The 18,195-nt window shown below is 40.1% G+C and overlaps 1 protein-coding gene across 3 annotated transcripts in view; it reads right to left on the bottom strand.

Annotated features, from left to right (window-relative positions):
* The window catches only part of SDK2 (sidekick cell adhesion molecule 2), a 407,043-nt gene that overhangs the window by 25,876 nt on the left and 362,972 nt on the right, over nucleotides 1-18,195 (bottom strand). For 2 of the 3 annotated variants that reach the window (XM_087925011.1, XM_087925013.1), the window contains exons 30-37: nucleotides 16,634-16,835; nucleotides 15,751-15,854; nucleotides 14,394-14,464; nucleotides 13,519-13,654; nucleotides 12,388-12,444; nucleotides 11,432-11,533; nucleotides 10,746-10,861; nucleotides 4,846-5,032 (exon numbers count right to left, since the gene is read on the bottom strand). In XM_087925011.1, coding sequence (XP_087781137.1) covers nucleotides 4,846-5,032; nucleotides 10,746-10,861; nucleotides 11,432-11,533; nucleotides 12,388-12,444; nucleotides 13,519-13,654; nucleotides 14,394-14,464; nucleotides 15,751-15,854; nucleotides 16,634-16,835 — 975 coding nt within the window. The remainder of the gene's footprint in view (nucleotides 1-4,845; nucleotides 5,033-10,745; nucleotides 10,862-11,431; nucleotides 11,534-12,387; nucleotides 12,445-13,518; nucleotides 13,655-14,393; nucleotides 14,465-15,750; nucleotides 15,855-16,633; nucleotides 16,836-18,195) is intronic. The other variant, XM_087925012.1, reaches the window with a different exon arrangement.

Here is an 18,195-nt window from a genome sequence, read left to right as displayed (position 1 = left end):
CAAACAATAACAAGTCCATAAAGAAGCCTTAGAACTGACAGTGAAAATGTTAAAATGATGGATAGCTTCTGCCTTTCAGGATTGACTTTCAACAGTAAAAGAATCATCAATCAAGCAATGGGCCACAGACCAGTGCTTGGTAGGAGAGCAATGCAGACCTTTTTAGAATTTTAAGCCATGACATGCTATCCACCTTTGATCTGAGATCACTAAAATTTGTCCTCCTGAAATTCTGTATGGACTTCTTTGAGATTTCCCTGTCTTAGTTCCTCTAGCTGAGTTAATATAGAGTGCTTATGATAGCTTAAAAAAAGGAAGAATAAAAAAACAAAGCTAGATGTGCCATTAAAAACCCATTTATCTATTCATACTTGCTAACAAGGCAACATTAGGCAGCCAAGTTAAAGAATCGTGTAAGAAGGGAAAATAATGACAAGCTGAAAGAGGAACAGGGGAGGCTGAGTGGTGGCAGTGCTAAGAAAACATTCATTATGACATTCAGAACTATAGACAGAGAAACTACTGTATCATAGCCTGAGGCAAAATGCCCTTCTCTTTTCTTCTGGTTCCATTCAAAAGAAATGGAAACAAATTGAATCCAACAGATTGGACTGAAATGGAATCACTGGATGGAGTTTTAGAGCTGAGCAGAGGGGGCTGAAAAAATAATAATAATAAAGGAAAATATCCCTAACACCTCTGGTCAAAATCCATTACTATGGTTCTTCTCATATTCCGTTGTGTTTTGCCAAGAATAACCTTAAGGATTCCAGAAAAGGGAAACCAGGAAAGCAGATCCTAGTTCACGCTCTATTGGCTCCCTCTGGGCAGAGATAACCAAGATACTAGCTTAGGTCCTTAGTGATGCCCTCAGCATAAAAGGGCATTTCATTAGGTCCAGATGCTAGAGCCAAATATGGCTAATAATCCCCTCCTAGTTTTCCTTTTTTTAAAAAGGTATTATTGGCTTTGATATCCAGGCATGGAAGCTGAGATTGTTTTGAAATGCATTATCAAACCAGAAGTTGTATGAGGGGAACAGGTGATACCAACGTGCACAAAATAAATGACTTTAAACATGGAGACCAGGTCTTCAGACCACAGACTAATACATGTCTTTTCCGTCAACATCAAGTATAGCCTAAGTAGTATGAATATCCTGCTAGACTTCTTAGAATGCATGTTCTAAAATCCATGGTGGTACAGTGGTTAGAATGCAGTACTGCAGGCTACTTCTGTTGCCTGCCAGCTGCCAGCAGTTCGGCAATTCAAGTCTCACCGGCTCAAGGTTGACTCAACCTTCCATCCTTCCAAGGTGGGTAAAATGAGGACCCAGACTGTTGGGGGCAATATGCCGACTGTAAATCGCTTAGAGAGGGCTGTAAAGCACTGTGAAATGGTATATAAGTCTAAGTGCTATTGCCATTCAGCAGCAGAAGACAGTTTGGTTATCAAACTTCTAGCAGAAAAGGCTCAATTTCTTCAAAAATGACAGGAATTTTGGAGCAGGAGGAGATTTGGGCAGGAGGAAGGGAACTGCAGAACCATGTTGAATATGGTGGCTGCTAATCTGAAATTGAGAGCATGGAGAGGAACTCAGCTGGCACTTTAGAGGAAGATCTATTAGGCAACTTTTAAGATTTATGAACTTCAACTCCTTAACAACTTTTAAGACTTATGATTTCAGCTCCCAGAATTAGTAACAGAATTAGCAACTTTTAAGACTTGTGATTTTAATTTACTCACTTAATAACTTTTAAGACCTGTGGAAACTGGCTGGGGAATGCTGGGAGTTGAAATCCACAAGTCTGAAAGTTGTCATGGTTGGAAATGCCAGATCTACATAGTGTGCAGAAAAATAAAAACTGATCATTTCTGTGATTTTTTTCTTTTATAACGGAGAGTCCTTGGCCCCACCATTCTTGAACTAATTACAAAACATCCTTACGTTTTGAGACTAGAATAGATTCCTTTCATCATGGTTCTTTGACCTGGCATTGAAAAGGAACGGCAGAGGTGGGGAACATACTTGTGTCATTTGACACTGGGCAATACTGTGTGCTTTTGTAACAAGAAATAAATAAATTAGGCTGGGAAATTTCAAACTTGAAGCCCATTTGTGAGGGCCGAATAATGAAGCCGCAACAATGGTAAGATGAATGAAGCAAGGGCACAGAACACTTTAAAGGGAAATAACAATAACAACATAGCAACTTTTAATCTCTCTGTGTAATTCATGCCACTCGTTTTTAGCCTATCAAATTGCACCATCCAACTGGAGGCAAATATGGGAGATGTTTTGATTAGTCCACCAGCAGAAGGCCCCATCTACTGGCTCATTTATTAAAGCAAATCTTTTCCTATTTCCATATGTCTTCCAAGTACAAATTTTCAACCAAAGAGGCCATTGAAATGGCATCATTGCTGTTATTATTATTATTTTTTAGCTGAGTAATCTCCACAATCCATGGAAGCAATTCATGGGATAGATTTTTCCCCCCCACATCCTTTGCCTTTGGCTCCTGTTCTCAGCTTCAGTATTTTACTTTTGTCCAAAACAAGGGGAGATGTAATATTTGCAGTCAATCTTCTTTCTTATTTCCAGAGGTTGTCATCTTTTCATGGAATTTCCAATTTTTCTATGCATTTTTATAGCTGATCTTTCACTGCCCAATTCCCTCTCGGAATGATTTTTGAATGCAGTTTTATTAATATATTGGCACAGATACTTTAAAAGGTTTTGAACATAGACATATTTGTAATATCATTCTTGAGCTTCCACACTCAGTGGCATTTATTTATTATTTTATAATCACCATGATGGCATAATGGGTTAGAATGCAGTACCGCAGACTACTTTTGCTGTCTGCAATTTGGCAGTTTGAATCCCACCAGGCTCAATGTTGACTCAGCCTTCCATCCTTCCAAGATGGGTAAAATGAGGGCCCAGATTGTTGGAACAATATGCTGACTCTGCAAACCACTTAGGGCTGTAAAGGCACTATAAAGTGGTATATACATCTACGTGCTATTGCAATGCAATAACTGATCTTCCCTTGGTATGACCTTTCTTTCAGGGAGGATTTTGTTTTCAAATTACCACATAAACATAGACAAATGCATAGATTGGGCAGAACAGGGATGCTAACATATTTTTTTCTTTCTTCTAGCGGACAGATGAAAATATTTTTCCTAATTCAGAACCAGAAACTGTGACATGGGCAGACTCTATGATCATTCAGCTGTTGAATAGTTTGGAAGCAGATGAGGATGAATTTTATATTCTCTGAAAGCTCTAGACTAGCAAAGTAAAGACCTATATATTTATAGATGAATATATATTGCGTGTGTATGTGTACGTGTGTATGTATACACACATACACATACCCCTAATGGATGTCACTACTGGTCTGACAGGTACATCTAACTTAAAAATATTCCAGATGTACTTGAACATGTATTGAGAAACAGGTGGGCTGGAGTCTGGAAATCTTCAACAAACCCTCCCTCCCTTCCTGTCTTTAAACAAGCCTTGAAAATCTGGCTCTTCCACTATGCTTTGTGATATGCAGTTATTGGATGTCTTTTGGCTGGGTTTTGTATAGGGAAGAAGACTTTTATTGTGTTCTGATTGCTTTTTTTCCTGTTCTTTGTTGGTATTTCTTGTCTTCTTTAAAAAGATAGCATGCTGCCCAGAGTCACTACATAAAGTTAGATAACTGCAGAAATGTTTTATAAATGAACAAACATGACCTACAAGACTACTATGCCCAGTGTTGGGCATAGACCCACTAACTGAGGGATTAATAAAGCAGTAGTTGTAGGAGAAGAACTGGGAGAACCTGGGAGTGGAGTTAAAAGAGAGATCAGCCAAGAATCTTTAGCTAGCACAAGCAAACTATGTCCACCCCCTCACCCCCCATGAATGCTATTGACCCTTATCTGACTTCAAATAGGTACTAATTGTTAGTTGAGAAGAAGTTAGTTGTGTAGCAATAATCAGTTTAATTGGATCTTCACATATGGACTTGATCTTTTCTGACTATCATTCATCTTCTTACTTAATGGTTAGCACTTGTTTGGAGTTAGATAAGCGACAGCAGAATTCAATAGAATAGAATAGAATAGAACAGAATTCTTTATTGGCCAAGTATGATTGGACACACAAGAAATTTGTCTTTGGTGCATATGCTCTCAGTGTACATAAGAAAAAATAAACTACATTCATTAAGAATCATAAGATACAACACTTAGTGATAGTCATAGGTTACTATAAGCAATCAAAACATTCTAGAAAAACAAAACAATATAAATTGTAAAGATACAAGCAGCACAATTATAGTCATAAGTGGGAAGAGATAGGTACTAGTAAGGATGAGAAGAAGAATAGTAATACAGCCTTAGTAATTAATTTGACAGTGTTGTGGGAATTAGTTGTTTAGCAGAGTGATGGCATTTGGGAAAAAAAGTGTCCTTATGTCTAATTGTTCTGGTGTGCAGTGCCCTACAGTGTCATTTTGAGAGTAGAAGTTGAAACAATTTATGTCCAGAATGTGAGGGGTCTGTATATATTTTCAAGGTATTTTTATATTATATGTAATATCATTTTATATTAAATATGTAGATATTTCAAGGGAGGTTGAACTTAGTTAGCTTGTGGCTACCTAGGGGTTCTAGGTTGATCCCTCTTTTAACTCTGCCTCCAGGTTCTGTTACTCTTTCTCCTACAGTGATTGAACATTATCTGTAACTGGGCATCTGTCCACTTTAGCAAAGCTGTTGCCAATTCATTCAGAGTCTCTCCCCCACATCTAAATGCCTACTGGCCAGTGATATGTAACCTACCTGCTTGCTGGGTCCTGCCCTTGATAGGGATACTGCGAGGGCCATCACCTGCAGCATTGAAGGCAAGGACGGAGATGAGGTAGGAAGTGTAGCCCGTCAGGTTCTTCAGTTTAACACCACTCTCTGGTAAGAAGAGTGTTTTTACCCTTTCAGTTTCATTCTGCCGCTGAGCTTCCCAGAAATAAATCTGTGGAACAGGGAAAATCAAATGCAATCAGAGGATATAGAAGGAAAACGTACCAGAGCAAATAAAGAAACAAGAGGATGAAATAAAGACATTTACTTCTCTCTTTGGTTTTGGCACATGAACCTACTCTTCCATTCCAAAATGTGGACATGAAAAAGTCAAAATTTCCTAAACTAACACATTTTCATTCTAGTGTTTATGCATCATGTCTTTTCTTTCAGAGCTGCATCTCTTTATATATCACCCTCCAATTATCCTAAGCCTCACACTTGGATTTTTCAAGATCATCTCACAGATACAGTTGCATTTAATTGACTCTTTAAAAAGAAGCTCTTTGACTGTGTTGTTGAATTGATGAAGTATAATTACCCAATAACAAGGTAGTACATTAAGAGATAATGAAGTGATACTTCAAGAGAAATAATTAAGTCTCCCTTAACTCGGCCTTGATTCCTGGTGACTACATTGTCTTCTAGGATCTTCTGCAATTTTCCAGTCTAGTCTATATCCATGAAATTTCCTAGTGGTCTCCCATAAAAATACTAATCAGATTTGACCCTGCCTAGGACTTGACCCTGCCTAGTTTTTTGAGACTAGCTACAGCTAGCTAGGTGTTGCCATCTAGCCACCACAGCACACTGAGAAACTGAAAAAGGAATGGCCCATTTAATAACTGCCTAGTTACTTGAAGAATTCAAAAATGCTGAGATTTCTGCCTTATAAAAACATAGGTAATAAATTATACAAGCATTACCTCTCCTTTCCTTCAAGATAGACATCTGTCTAAGGTTGGAACTTGATAGAATTTCCCTTTTTCTTTTCCTTAATGTAGCGGGGGAAATGCCTTGATACTTGAATCGTGGAACTGCTAATCAAAATATGACAACACTGAGTGCCTCCTCCCAGATTATTTTCTGGAGCAGGGCTGTCAAATTCCCAGCCTACAGGCCGGATGCATCATGTGCTGGCCACACCCATGCCCAGTTTAGCGAAGGGGGAAAAAAGTCCCGATATGTCACGTGATGCTGCTGTGACAACGTGAGTTTGACATCCCTGTTCTAGAGGGAGGAGGGAACTGAGGAGAGAAGGATTTGAGAGGCATGGATGCAAGAACAGGTCTCATGGAAGCTAAGAGTCTCACTGTAGGAAAATCTTCATTCATCAGAGGGACAGAATTAGGAATACATCCAGTGTCAGGAAAGGCAAATATTAACAAGCTGTAGCTGCGCAGTACTATGAAGTGAACCTGTTTGTAAACCATTTTAAGTTCTTTAGTAGTGTGACTTTGTTTATTTTAATGTGACTGCACATCCTACATCTTCCCCGCGTTGCTCATAATGATGGACTCAGAGACAAAGAAATAAAGGAGAAAAAAAATCTAAAACGGAGAAAGTTTTAGTAGCATCAGCAAGAAAAAGAGATCCTGCAGTAATCTCCCAAAGTTTATGGGATTTTGTTTTAATTATGAAGAGCAAAATGATAATAAGAAAAGGGACACTCACAAAAAAGAGATGTGTAACATTAATCTCTACACATGTTTTTTTAAAATTGTTAACTATCACACTGTTCCCAAAAAAATTAAGCAGGCAAGGTGGCTTAGTAGTTAAGACACTGGCCTTGTTGACCAGAAGGTTTGCAGTTTAAGCCCTGAGTGTGAGTTCCCCTTCTTGCCCCAGCTACTGCCAACCTATCAATTTGAAAGTAGATAAATAGGTACCACTTCAGTGGGAAGGTAGCAGCATTCCATGAGCTTCTGCCATATAGCCATGCTGGCCACATAATGGAAACATCTTCACACAGTGCTGGCTTCCTCAGCTAGGAAATTGAGATTAGCACCATCCTCTAGAGTTGGACAGGACTATATAGGGGAAATCTTTTACTTATTTTTTTAAATAAAAAAATGACCCCAGAGAACTTGGGACAAATTAAATTAAATCGAAATATATTTTATAGCAGAGGATCTCACTAATGGTAGGTGTGTTCCTTGTATTACTGGAAAATATCAAGATTAAGATTATTCATTCTTCCACTAGGCAAAACTATGCAAGTAATTTATTCTTAGTCTTGATTTATGGGGTGAACAGAATGATACTCAGTGCAATTCTGAAGTCATTTTTGGATGATATCCAGATTTCCACAGAGAAACTGGACCTTCCATGAAGTCATGGTACCAAAGAGACGGCAACAAACAGTTTCCATGGCAACACCACTTGGCACCTTTGCAGTTTCTTAGGAAACAAGAAAGCAACTTTCCTCAAAGGTCACTTCTAAACTGTCCCTTTGTTCCCTGATTGGACATATGAAGCCGGATAATACTTATCTAAGATTGGCAAGAGAACACTTCTGGCTCCATAATATACTTTCAACTGCCCAACTTGAGAGAATAGATCAAGGTGGCCTTTCAGCAACTGAGGAGAATGCCAGACATTGCTTTGAATGAAGGCCATTTTTATCAGAGCTTGAATAGCATATAATAAGGTTATAAAACCAATATGTTTTCTGGAGTACATATCTGTCTACAATTCCTTTTCTTAGCTAAATTCCTGCAGTTGTGCAGGCCGGGGGTCCCCATCTGAACCGTGGTGGCCATTACTGAACTGTGAGACATTCGAAACCAGGCCGTGGAAGTGGCGGGTGAGTGCGCACACACATGCGTGCATCTCCACTTGCATGAGCTGCGCACACACTTGCCAGTCACTTCTGCAGAACCATATCACTCTCCCCTTTCCCCACTGGTCTGCAAAGCTGTGAAGTTGGGGAACTCTGGTGTATGCATTTAATCCCCAAAATATACTATACTATAATATTTAATTATATAATATTTTATATAGGGCTGTTATAACTATTCTAGCATAGGGATTATTCCATTGCATTCCATTGTTATGTTATATGACTAATTATAATGGTTAAACATATTGGTTTTGGTGACTATTAAAATAAAATATATTTCATCAGGCCTTTGGTGAGGGAGAGTGACACCACTCGCTTCATTGCCCTTACTATCTTTTATCTTTGTTTTAATCAACTTTATTATTTCTTTCTTAGATTATTGTGAGCTGCCCAGATTTGGGCAGAATACAAGTTAAGCAAACAAGTAAACAAATAATATACAGACGCCTTGCCCTGTTAGCTGTAGAATTATTTGAGCTAGTCCCAAATATTAGGAATGCACTAATATTTTTCAGGAAGCTTTATAAAACAATGATGCCTATACTATGTGAACTGGAAAGGCTGTCCTCCATTCCTTTTTGGATATAAACTGAAACAAGAATGAAAATTCCCTCAGGAGCAAAAACATCCCTGATGATGGGCACAAAGCCCCAGTGTTCTATTTGTAACTCAACAGCATCACTTACAGGTAAAAAGGTGGAACTGTGTTTTTTCCTTTTTTCTTTTGTTCATTTGCACTCTAGCTGCGGGACTGTCTCAGACTTGCTCACATTATGAAATAGAGGTGGGGCAAGCTGTGATATGCATACATACATACACACATATATTATTTATTTATGTTCTGCCGTTCCTTCAACAACATAAAGTTGTGATCTTCCCACTTATTTTTCTCCACCAAAGCCCTTTGGGGGTTGATTGGGCTGAGCAAGAAGCAGCATCTGAACCCACCTAGTTGCGCTTCTGTGGTTGAGCTGGACTAGAATTGGGTCTCCTGTCTTCCACTCTGATGTCTTAATTGCTACACTACATTAATTGTTAACACATAGACTGCATGTGGCTCCCAATGCCCCATTTCAATCTCAGCAATGGTGGGATTCAGCTGGTTCACACTGGTTCAAGCAAACTGGTTGTTAAATTAACTATCAAAGTGGATCCCGGGTGCTGCGCTGCACTGCAATGAAGAAACGGGCAACAGAGTGGCTGGCACGAGGGAAGGCGAAGGCCGCTTTCCCTCTTTCTCCCTGCTCCTCTTCCTTTCCTTATGTTGCCCGTTTCTCCATTGCAGTGTAGTACCCAGGATCCACTTTGACAGCGGGTGGTTGTGGTAGATAATTTAACAACTTGTTCGCCCATGGTCAGGTTGGCCTATGCCTTCCATGACAGCCAATATGACTATGGGCAAACTGGTTGTTAAATTATTTAAATCCCACCACTGATCTCAGGGTGGAAAGAAACCAGTACGTTTGGTGCAGACTTCCTTATTAAAGAATCCCTGAACATTCCTGTATAAACACATCCAGTGAAGGAAGACCATTACCTCCCATAGTAGTTGGTTCCATTATTGAACTGTTTCCTTCAGATTTCCCTCTCCCCAATAACACTCAACCGTAGACTACTTTCCCATAATTTAAGATTATTACTAAATGTTCTGCTTTCTGGAATGATAGAAACTAGGTCTTATTCCTATGTGTGACATCCTTTTAAGTACTTTTAATGTTCTATCAAGCCCAACCCAATTTCCTCAGTTTCTTCTTGTATGTTTCCATCCCCAATCATCTTTGTTGCTTCTCTTTATATTAATTTCATTATTTTTTTCTCAAAATGAGGTGCTTGGAACCAAGCATATAACTTCAGACGGTTGCATAATTTTGGGTGTCGGGGTACTACACTAGTTATACCAGTGTTTCTCAACCTTGGCCATTTTAAGGTGTGTGGACTTCAGCTCCCAGAATTCCTTGGGTGGTGCTGGCAGGGGAATTCTAGGAGTTGAAGTCCACACCTCTGAAATGGCCGATGTTAAGAAACACTGTTCAAACCAGTTGTAGTACCCTTGTACCCAAAATAGTGCAACCAATTTTGATAATATTATGGAATATTTTTTAGGGTTTGGATTAGGTTTAGAAAATGGAAATAAAGAAGTGACACCACCATGATACTGAAAGAGATTGGGCTGTGTTCTTTGAAAATATGCCCTATTATTAAAACAAAACAAAAACAGACAGAATAACACCTGACTTTAAAAAGAACTAGGGGGAACTGTAAATCCTGAAAAAATATTTGATTCTACAAAGAGACTCTCAGATTAATCTCTATCAGCAAAAACAAATGATAGTACTTGTTACCTTAAGGACTAAATAATTAACTTGTTATCTCCAGGATGTCTGTGTTATTACCAATTACTTTTTTATGAATGACCATAGGTACTACTGTAATGATCATTGTATTTCCCAATATTTTATTTCACACTGATTTCTATCCACCCGCCCATCAGTGTATCTACCTATAACTCTGGGTAATTCTACGCAATTCTACTATCCAGCAGACATTAGTTTGTGAAATGTTATGGATTAATGAACATGCTAATTTCCAGTGTGCCATAAAACTTCCTGTGGTGCCATCTAGCCTGACGCTGGACACTAATCTTCATTAATGCAAGCTTTCCTAAAAGATTAGCAATAGAGCAACAAAGAAGAATATGCTGTGATGTATTTGTGTAATAATGGCAGAAGAAACAGCCACAGCTGTAAGTCTGTTTTCCCAATTTGTACCAGGCATAGGATTTTGGCTTCCATTTTTAAACATTTTTCAAGGTCAAAAGACCATCAATCCACCCACAGGAAAGATCTTCCCCTCCCCTCCATTGTGTGGTTATTGAGGGGTCCCTGGTGCTCTCTGAGCTTGGTTGTTTCCTGGCATTGCAGCGCACTGATGATGTTACCTAGTTTGGGTAATGAAACATCTGCAAGAAAACAACCAAGCTCAGAGAGCACCAAGGACCCCTCATGTCAACCCTGAGCTACAAATAATTCTCCTTTATCAGTACCTTGTAGCCTTGGATGTCTCCGTTCTGTGTCTCAGGAGGTGGTGGCTCCCAAGTAATGTCAAGTTGGGTAGCTGTGATGCTTTGGATGACTACATTTTGTGGCGCAGCTGTAGGGACTGAAGAAACCAAAGAGAATGAAAGTCAGGAATGCACTAGACCGAGAAACAGATACATGCCTCATACAATCAAATACCATGCTTTGGCCCTGGACTTGCTCATCTCGGGATCCCGGCCTGCTGGTATCCTCCTGGCAGCGTTGTCTTTATTGATGAAAGAATGGATCTTTTGCTTGCTACTGGTCAATTCTAATAGTTTCCCTAGCTGACCCAGATATCAGTAGCAATAGCACTTAGACTTATATACTGCCTCACAGTGCTTTACAGCCCTCATTAAGCAGTTTACAGATTGAGCATATTGCCCCCAACAATCTGGGCCCTCATTTTATCAGCCTCAGAAGGATAGAAGGCTGAGTCAACCTTGAGCCGGTCAGAATAGAACTCCTAGGGTGAGCAGTGAGTTAGCCTGCAATACTGTATTCTAACCACTGTGCCATCATGGCTAACCCTATCCAAAAGATCTATGATTTAACCCTGAGCTAATCCTGCATAACTCAGATGGGCAGGTAAAAACATGACATGGAGACCCAAAGTAGAAATACTTTTACAAATCATGCTTGCTCAACTTACCAGCCTCACCAACAAAGACCTCTTGGGGGGAACTGGTGGGCCCTTCACCCACAGCATTGTACACGCTCATGCGGATCTCGTAGCGACGGTGTTTGTTTAGATCTGCAAAGATGGAGAAAATCAGTGATCATTTAGGGAGCAGGGAGGAGAGCTCACTTAGGCTGCCTCCTTAGTAGCAGCACATACTTTCTGGTTAGCCTCCTCTCATTTTCCTCCCGCTATTCCTTGCTTGAGAACCTGGCTACAATGGCATGTCCTACTTTCTGTCCAATTTCTTGGAAAGATTGGAAAATAGAGGCAGAATATTGTTTTTGACTAAAAAATAAGTAAGCAGACACCAAATAAAGCAAGAACAAGATCTCTGGTTTTACTGCATGGTTTCTAATATATGAACTTTAAAGGGGGGGAAAAGCTTTTAATTATAGCTGTGTGTAAAAGTGCTATTTTAAACAATAGAAATAGAACTTAAAGTATTCCCAGGGCACTTCCTATTACCTCCATTCATTTTCACGATCCCTGGACCTCATTTCCTCATCCCTTTTTTCAATACCCCAAAGAGGAGGTTGCTTTCCTTTCTATTATTTCTCCATTTCATCCTACTACCATTACGATACGGAGCTGAATTGGAAATCCACTTTCCTGGATACGCTACTAAAAGCTATTGATCAGTGTGACCTACATTTGTCCCGTTACTTGAATGGAGTTCTCAAAATGGGTTTGGTTATGGTTATTTCTTGTAGTATTCTCAAGAAAATAGAGTTAATTGTAAGCCACACCTACTACTGCTAACTTTAGGGAAACATGGCCCTAATGCTCTTCTTCCAGGCATGCCGACTGCAATTTGCATCATCCCCAGCAATCCTGTGGCGAGCAAGAAAGGGTTGCTTCACGCACACACGATCCCAGAGACACAAGCAGAGACAGGAGTACAGGCCAAGGAGGGAGCTCCCACTTACTGTCCAGCTCGTATTGTGTCAGGGAAGCCTCGCTCAGGTTCCGCATGGCGTATGTTGCTGGTGGATGGCAGGGGGTCAGAAGGGGAAAGCAGTGCAAGGTTAGCTACATGGAAAGAAACATCTGGACAACACAAGCTAAACAAAGCAACGTCATTATTGTGCAAGAAAGAAAGCAGCTCGGGGAAATTCCCAGTCCAAGCAAAGGAATTTGAGGGGTCTCGTGAGAGGGTGGGGAGGGGGAGAGGAGAGGGGGAAGGGAGGGAAAGGTGATGAATAGGTAGAAAGGGAGGGATGATAAAGTTTCACAAGACAAACACAATTTCCCCATTATAGGCATTAGGATAGATTGGATATACATGCCCCATCATTTAGTACTCCATAAAAGCCTCTTCTGGCAACCAAGACCTTGAGCTGCTAAGGACTGATACACTGACACAAAGCTTGCAACCCCAGGAGGACCCAATACAACAATGCTCTGATGCAACAAAAGGCCATAACTGCTCCAGATATTCTCTTCAGGGGAAGTTTTTATGCTGAGTGTTTCTGCTTGTGCATTTTTGTAAATTTATAATAGAGCGCCTGGGTATATTTGCATTAGTATGTCACTGGAATGTCTGATCTATAACGTCTTGCAGTTCTTTTTACATAGCTGTTTTATTAACCAGTATAACACATACATGATTATATGTTGTATGTGAACCTGGGAGAATAGGTTTCCCAATTTTCAAAGCAGTGTTTTACGATGTATTTTAAGTTTGCTTGAAAAAGAGATTGTTTCAGACTGATGGATTAGAAAGAGGAATCCTGGACAGTACTGTTTTGGAATTGTGATGTGTATGCTGGATTTTTCGCTGGAGTTAGCATTTTCATCACAAAGTTCAATCATGTATTGCTCTAGGACAGTTTCTGGATTTATTAGCATTGGAGGAGTTGTTCTGTACTGACTAGAAGCCATATCATTGTAGAAAGTGTTTTGGGCAATCTTTAGGACCAGGTCTTATGAACAGCTTGCTTGGGAATGATATTGCAAACTCATTTAAAGGCAATCAGTACAGCAGCAGGACCGAGATCTGGTGAGCAAACTACATTCTGATTGTCGTTAATTCGTACATTCTCCCTCTGTAGACTTACGGGTCAACTCTGTCCACCTGGCATTGGGACTGCCCACACTACGGGCAATAAATCCTCGTACCCCTTCATATGGCAGCTCCCGATATCGGATGCGGAAGCCTAGCAAGATGCCATTGATTTTGTCCTCAGATGGGGCCTGTATAAGAAGACACAGTGAATGCAAAAATGACTCCTGGAAGTACAGAGTACCTGCTGCAATATCTCCAAATGTGACATTTCTGGGGGATGCTTTTGTACTTTCATGCAGTCCCTGCTAGCAGGATGGAATCCAGAAATATAGGCAGAAGATGCCTCAAAACTAAGGATCAGCAAGTCGAAATAATCTCACTATCCATTATGAATCCCTCCAGTTTTCTCCTGACCTCAAGCCTACATTCCACAAGTTGTTTTTCATAATTCTACTCTCAATGTGTTTATGTTACTGGTTCTCTGTCTCCCCCCACTATATACATGCCAACTAGAGTTCTCTATACACTGCAAAAGAGGATTGTCCTTTCCCATCAATCCTGGGGCACAAGATCCATTTATGGTGTTTTGTGTTTCAATAGCAAAGTCAACTACCCTACTACGAACACAGAACCTTTCTTTGTATTAGTTACCAGCTTAAGTAATAAAGTTAGGTGCGAGTAAATGAGGAACTATGATTTTGCTTATTCAAAATAAGTTGCAGTCCTGACATTTTTGTTCAGATTTACTTGTATAAGGTTGCATAACTGGAACTTCTGGAAAGCGAGCTTAGAGCACTGTACCAAAGATCATACAGTATAGTATAAGAAAAAAAAAACATTTCTTTAAAATGTGGGACTCCTTGAACATTCTGATTCTTTTATTCGGAGTTAACATGTGGAAATGAATGAAAGCATAGGCGACTCTACCTGCCAGCGGATCAACACGGATGTAGTGGTGTGTGGTGTCACTGACAAAATGGTGGGAGCTTCGTCTGGGGCTGAGGGGAAAAAAGAAATGCAAGTGAAATACTCAAGCTATTTTTTATGATTAAAAAGAGCATCAGGAAATGCTATGAAGTCATCATCTTTCACAGAAGTTTGAATGACAGCTTCTTTTTGGAGATGAAGATCAAGTGTGATTACAATTTCCTTCCAGATTGGAGGATACCATGATCCTAAAACAAGATGACTTTCTGGTGGAATACTTCACTAATCTGCAATAATGGATCCACTTCTGTGGTGGGATTGAAATATTTTTGCCACTGGTTCAGTAGGCATGGCTTTGAGCATGTACACACACTTTGCATGTGTGCACGTGCCAAACGTGCACTGTGCGCCAGTGCAGAGGCGTTCTAACTTGCCTCCTGCAAGCCTGCACTCTCCCGGTCACTTCAGCAGCTGCCGCGCAGCACTATTCTGTGGCGCGCAAAGCAGCTGCGCTTCAAATTCAGAGGATAAAGGTGAATATGGTAGCCTGGGTGGGTGGGCCCAACAGCAGAGCGGCAGAGAGAATTGGTTCGGTCTCCGTTGCTCATCCCCACTACCGGCTAGCCAGAACCGGGCCGAACCGGTAGAATGCCACCACTGATCCACTTGTAACAGGTTCATCATGGCTTTTTTTTTTTTTTTTACAGCCTCATCTACTGTATGCCTCTCTTAATTTGTTAAGGAACCCTCGTTTCTTTGGCTGCTCATTCTCTACATTAGTTTATAGCTTTATCTATGGCTTCTTCCATTATATTTTCTATTTTCAGTTTCTATTATAACTCTATTGCTTGTCTTAATTGTGCCCAACACTATTGTTTTAACTGAGTCCCAGATGTATCAACCTGCTCGGTTTGTCACAGCAGAAAGTTTTCCTCCCACAATAGCCAGCTTTATCTATGGCTTCTTCTTTTGTAATCTAACACAAACAAGGCCATTACCAATAAAACTTAAGAAATAAATCTACAACAAGGAAAAGATAGCAGGGGATCCGAATAGGGGTTTGATATGAGATGGGTTATTATACAAGTGGGAAACCAGATAGTAGAAAAGGGGCACCCCCCCTTCTTTATTCCTTCTTAGACCTGGTTTTGTTTTGTTTCTTTTGTCTAGTGGTAGAGCTAGTAGATTTTGAAGATGAGATCTTTTCAGACAGCCTATGCGAAAGATAATCGGGGTTCCCAGGACTGCAACAATGCCCTCACTGAGTTCATATTACCTTTTATAATTCTCTTCTCAAGATTGGAAGAAAAAAGGTTTTACACTGGGTAGTAATTCATGACCTTGCATGTTTGCATACCAGCCTGCAGTGTAGTGAGCGATTCTGACTCTTCACTGTATTCACTGTCACCGATGTCATTGGTTGCCTTGACCCGGAATTTGTAGGTGGTGAATGGCTTCAATCTGCAAATAGAATGCAGGGTTATCTGGTTTGGTTTTGGAAGAAAAAAAAATTCCCATGTGTGTTGGCTGTCTTCTGCCTGCTAAGACCTACATTCTAACTTTGGGGGTTTTTTTGTTTTGTTTTTTTGTCCCAAGACCAGCAAATTCTTCCTAAGGTCTTTGGAAAAGCATTCTGGATGTAGCTGTGGGATTCAACATATTTAGTCCTGTTTCTACACTTAGGAGTAATTTATGAACATTGAGTCCAGACTGGGAGGCCACCCTTTACATGGAGTCCTTGACTTATGACCGATTAGGAGCAGAATTTATGTTGCTAAGTAAGGCAATTAAGTGAGTCCCACCCTGATTTTATTACCTTTTTGGCCACAGTTGTTAAGCAAATCACTGCCATTTTTAAGTGAATCAAATGGTCGTTAATCAAATCTTCCCCAATTGGCTTTGCTTGTCAGAAGCTGTCTGGTGAAGGTCACAAGCGGCAACCCCATGACTCTGTTGGGAGTTGACATGTGTGACACTGCAGTCGTGCTGGTTGCCAAGTGCTTGAATTCTGATTACGTGACCATGGAGAATGCTGAGACAGTTGTAAGTGTGAGGACCACTCACTTTTTTCAGGGCCATTGTAAATTAGAATGGTTGTTGAACAACCATTGTCAGTCAAGGTTTACCTGTATACAGTCTTAAGATTATTTGGCTAGCAACAGTCTGACAAATTGGAACGCTGAACAACTGTTTCCCCTTCTAAATAAATGTCTCTTGCATTGAATCAGTTCCTGCCTCACCTGTTCACAATGAAGGATGTGGTGTTGTGCTTCACTGACGCAGAATGCAACACCCATTTCCCATCAGGGAGTTCTCGTGTTTGCACAGTATAGTATCGGACAGGTGAGAGCCCATCACTGCCTGGCTCCCAGGACAACAGCACGTTCCTGGCCTTGACATCTTCCTGCAACACAATGGGCTTGCTGGGTGGTTGCGGACGGTCTGGGAGATAAGACAGAGACAGATCATTGAAAGCTGGTTTTTCAGTGCATGAAAAAGAGACATGGCAATGATAGGTGGCTAGGCCGGAGATTATTTTCAGGTTGGTACAATTTAGATTTATTAATCTAAACATGTATCTTTTCCTTCTGTACTCCGTCTCAAACATTATCTAATTGGTTTTGATGTCTAGTATATTCACCGGTTTCCTACAAACCCTAGTTTCCCATTTTAAAATGTTGCTTCTGTGCGATCACAGATGGTCTGTCCATTCTTACAGTTTATAATGGTGTTTCCAACACCCCTCCTTAAAAAAAAGAAAGAAAGCACAGTGTATTAACACTATGAAAACAGATGGGTCTGGATGACCATTCTGAAAGCAGAGCATAGTTGACAAGGTTTCAGGATTAATAAACAAAAGGCACGGAGTAATACAGGCAGTGCTTGACTCATGACCACAACTGAGCCCAAAATTTGAACTGTTAGGCAAGATAGTGGGTTTTGAACCATTTTACAACCATTCTTGCCATAATTGTTAAGTGAATCATTGCAATTGTTAAGTGAATCACTGTAGTTGATAAGTTAGTAACGTGGTTGTTAAGTAAATTTGGCTTCCCCATTGACTTTACATATCAGAAGGTTGCAAAAAGGGATCCCATGATCCCAGGACAGTGCAACCATTATAAATACATGCCAGTTGCCAAGTGGCTACATTTTGATCATGTGACCATGGGGATGCTGCAATGGTCATAAGTGTGAAAACTGGTCTAAAATCACTTTTTCTCAGTGCCGTTCTAACTTCAAATGGTGACTAAATGAATTGTTGTAAGTTGAGGACTACCCGTAACAATTTGGGTGGTTTTTAAGAAAAATTCATACTGAGTTTCACAAAGAACCCTTTGCTTATAAGGTGCAGCAGAGTTCGTTCAACTGCTTAAGTAAGAAGAATGAGAAAATATTAACAAAATTAATGTAGAGAAATGATGATCAGTTCAATCATCATTAACAATACTACAGGCCTATTAAATGAATGCCTTTGATATATGGCCATTGATATTCTATAAAGCTTTTACTCCTACTACAGTTCTTAAAAGATGAGCACCTGGGGCATATTTTTCCTGGAGTCTGAAAGAAAATGAGTTTTCCTTGAAAACAGGCTCATTATTAGAAGAAAGACTGATGGGTTTTCAGTAATAATTGATAATTTATTGCAGTTGTCTGCAAATGCCTTAATAAGAATCTGATTTGTAATATACAAATTACCCATTCATATTTTTTAATCATCTACTTAATGGATTGTTATCAGTGCTGAACCCAGAGAATTTTGGTTTGCTTTCTTGTGGAATACTAATGTTTGCCTGCA

Source organism: Pseudonaja textilis, chromosome 2 (genome assembly GCF_049901715.1).
Source record: "Pseudonaja textilis isolate UNSWEBS1 chromosome 2, rPseTex1.2, whole genome shotgun sequence".
Lineage (NCBI taxonomy): Eukaryota > Metazoa > Chordata > Lepidosauria > Squamata > Elapidae > Pseudonaja > Pseudonaja textilis.
Note: the sequence above shows the minus strand (reverse complement) of the source record. Positions and strands in the feature narration are given on the sequence as shown.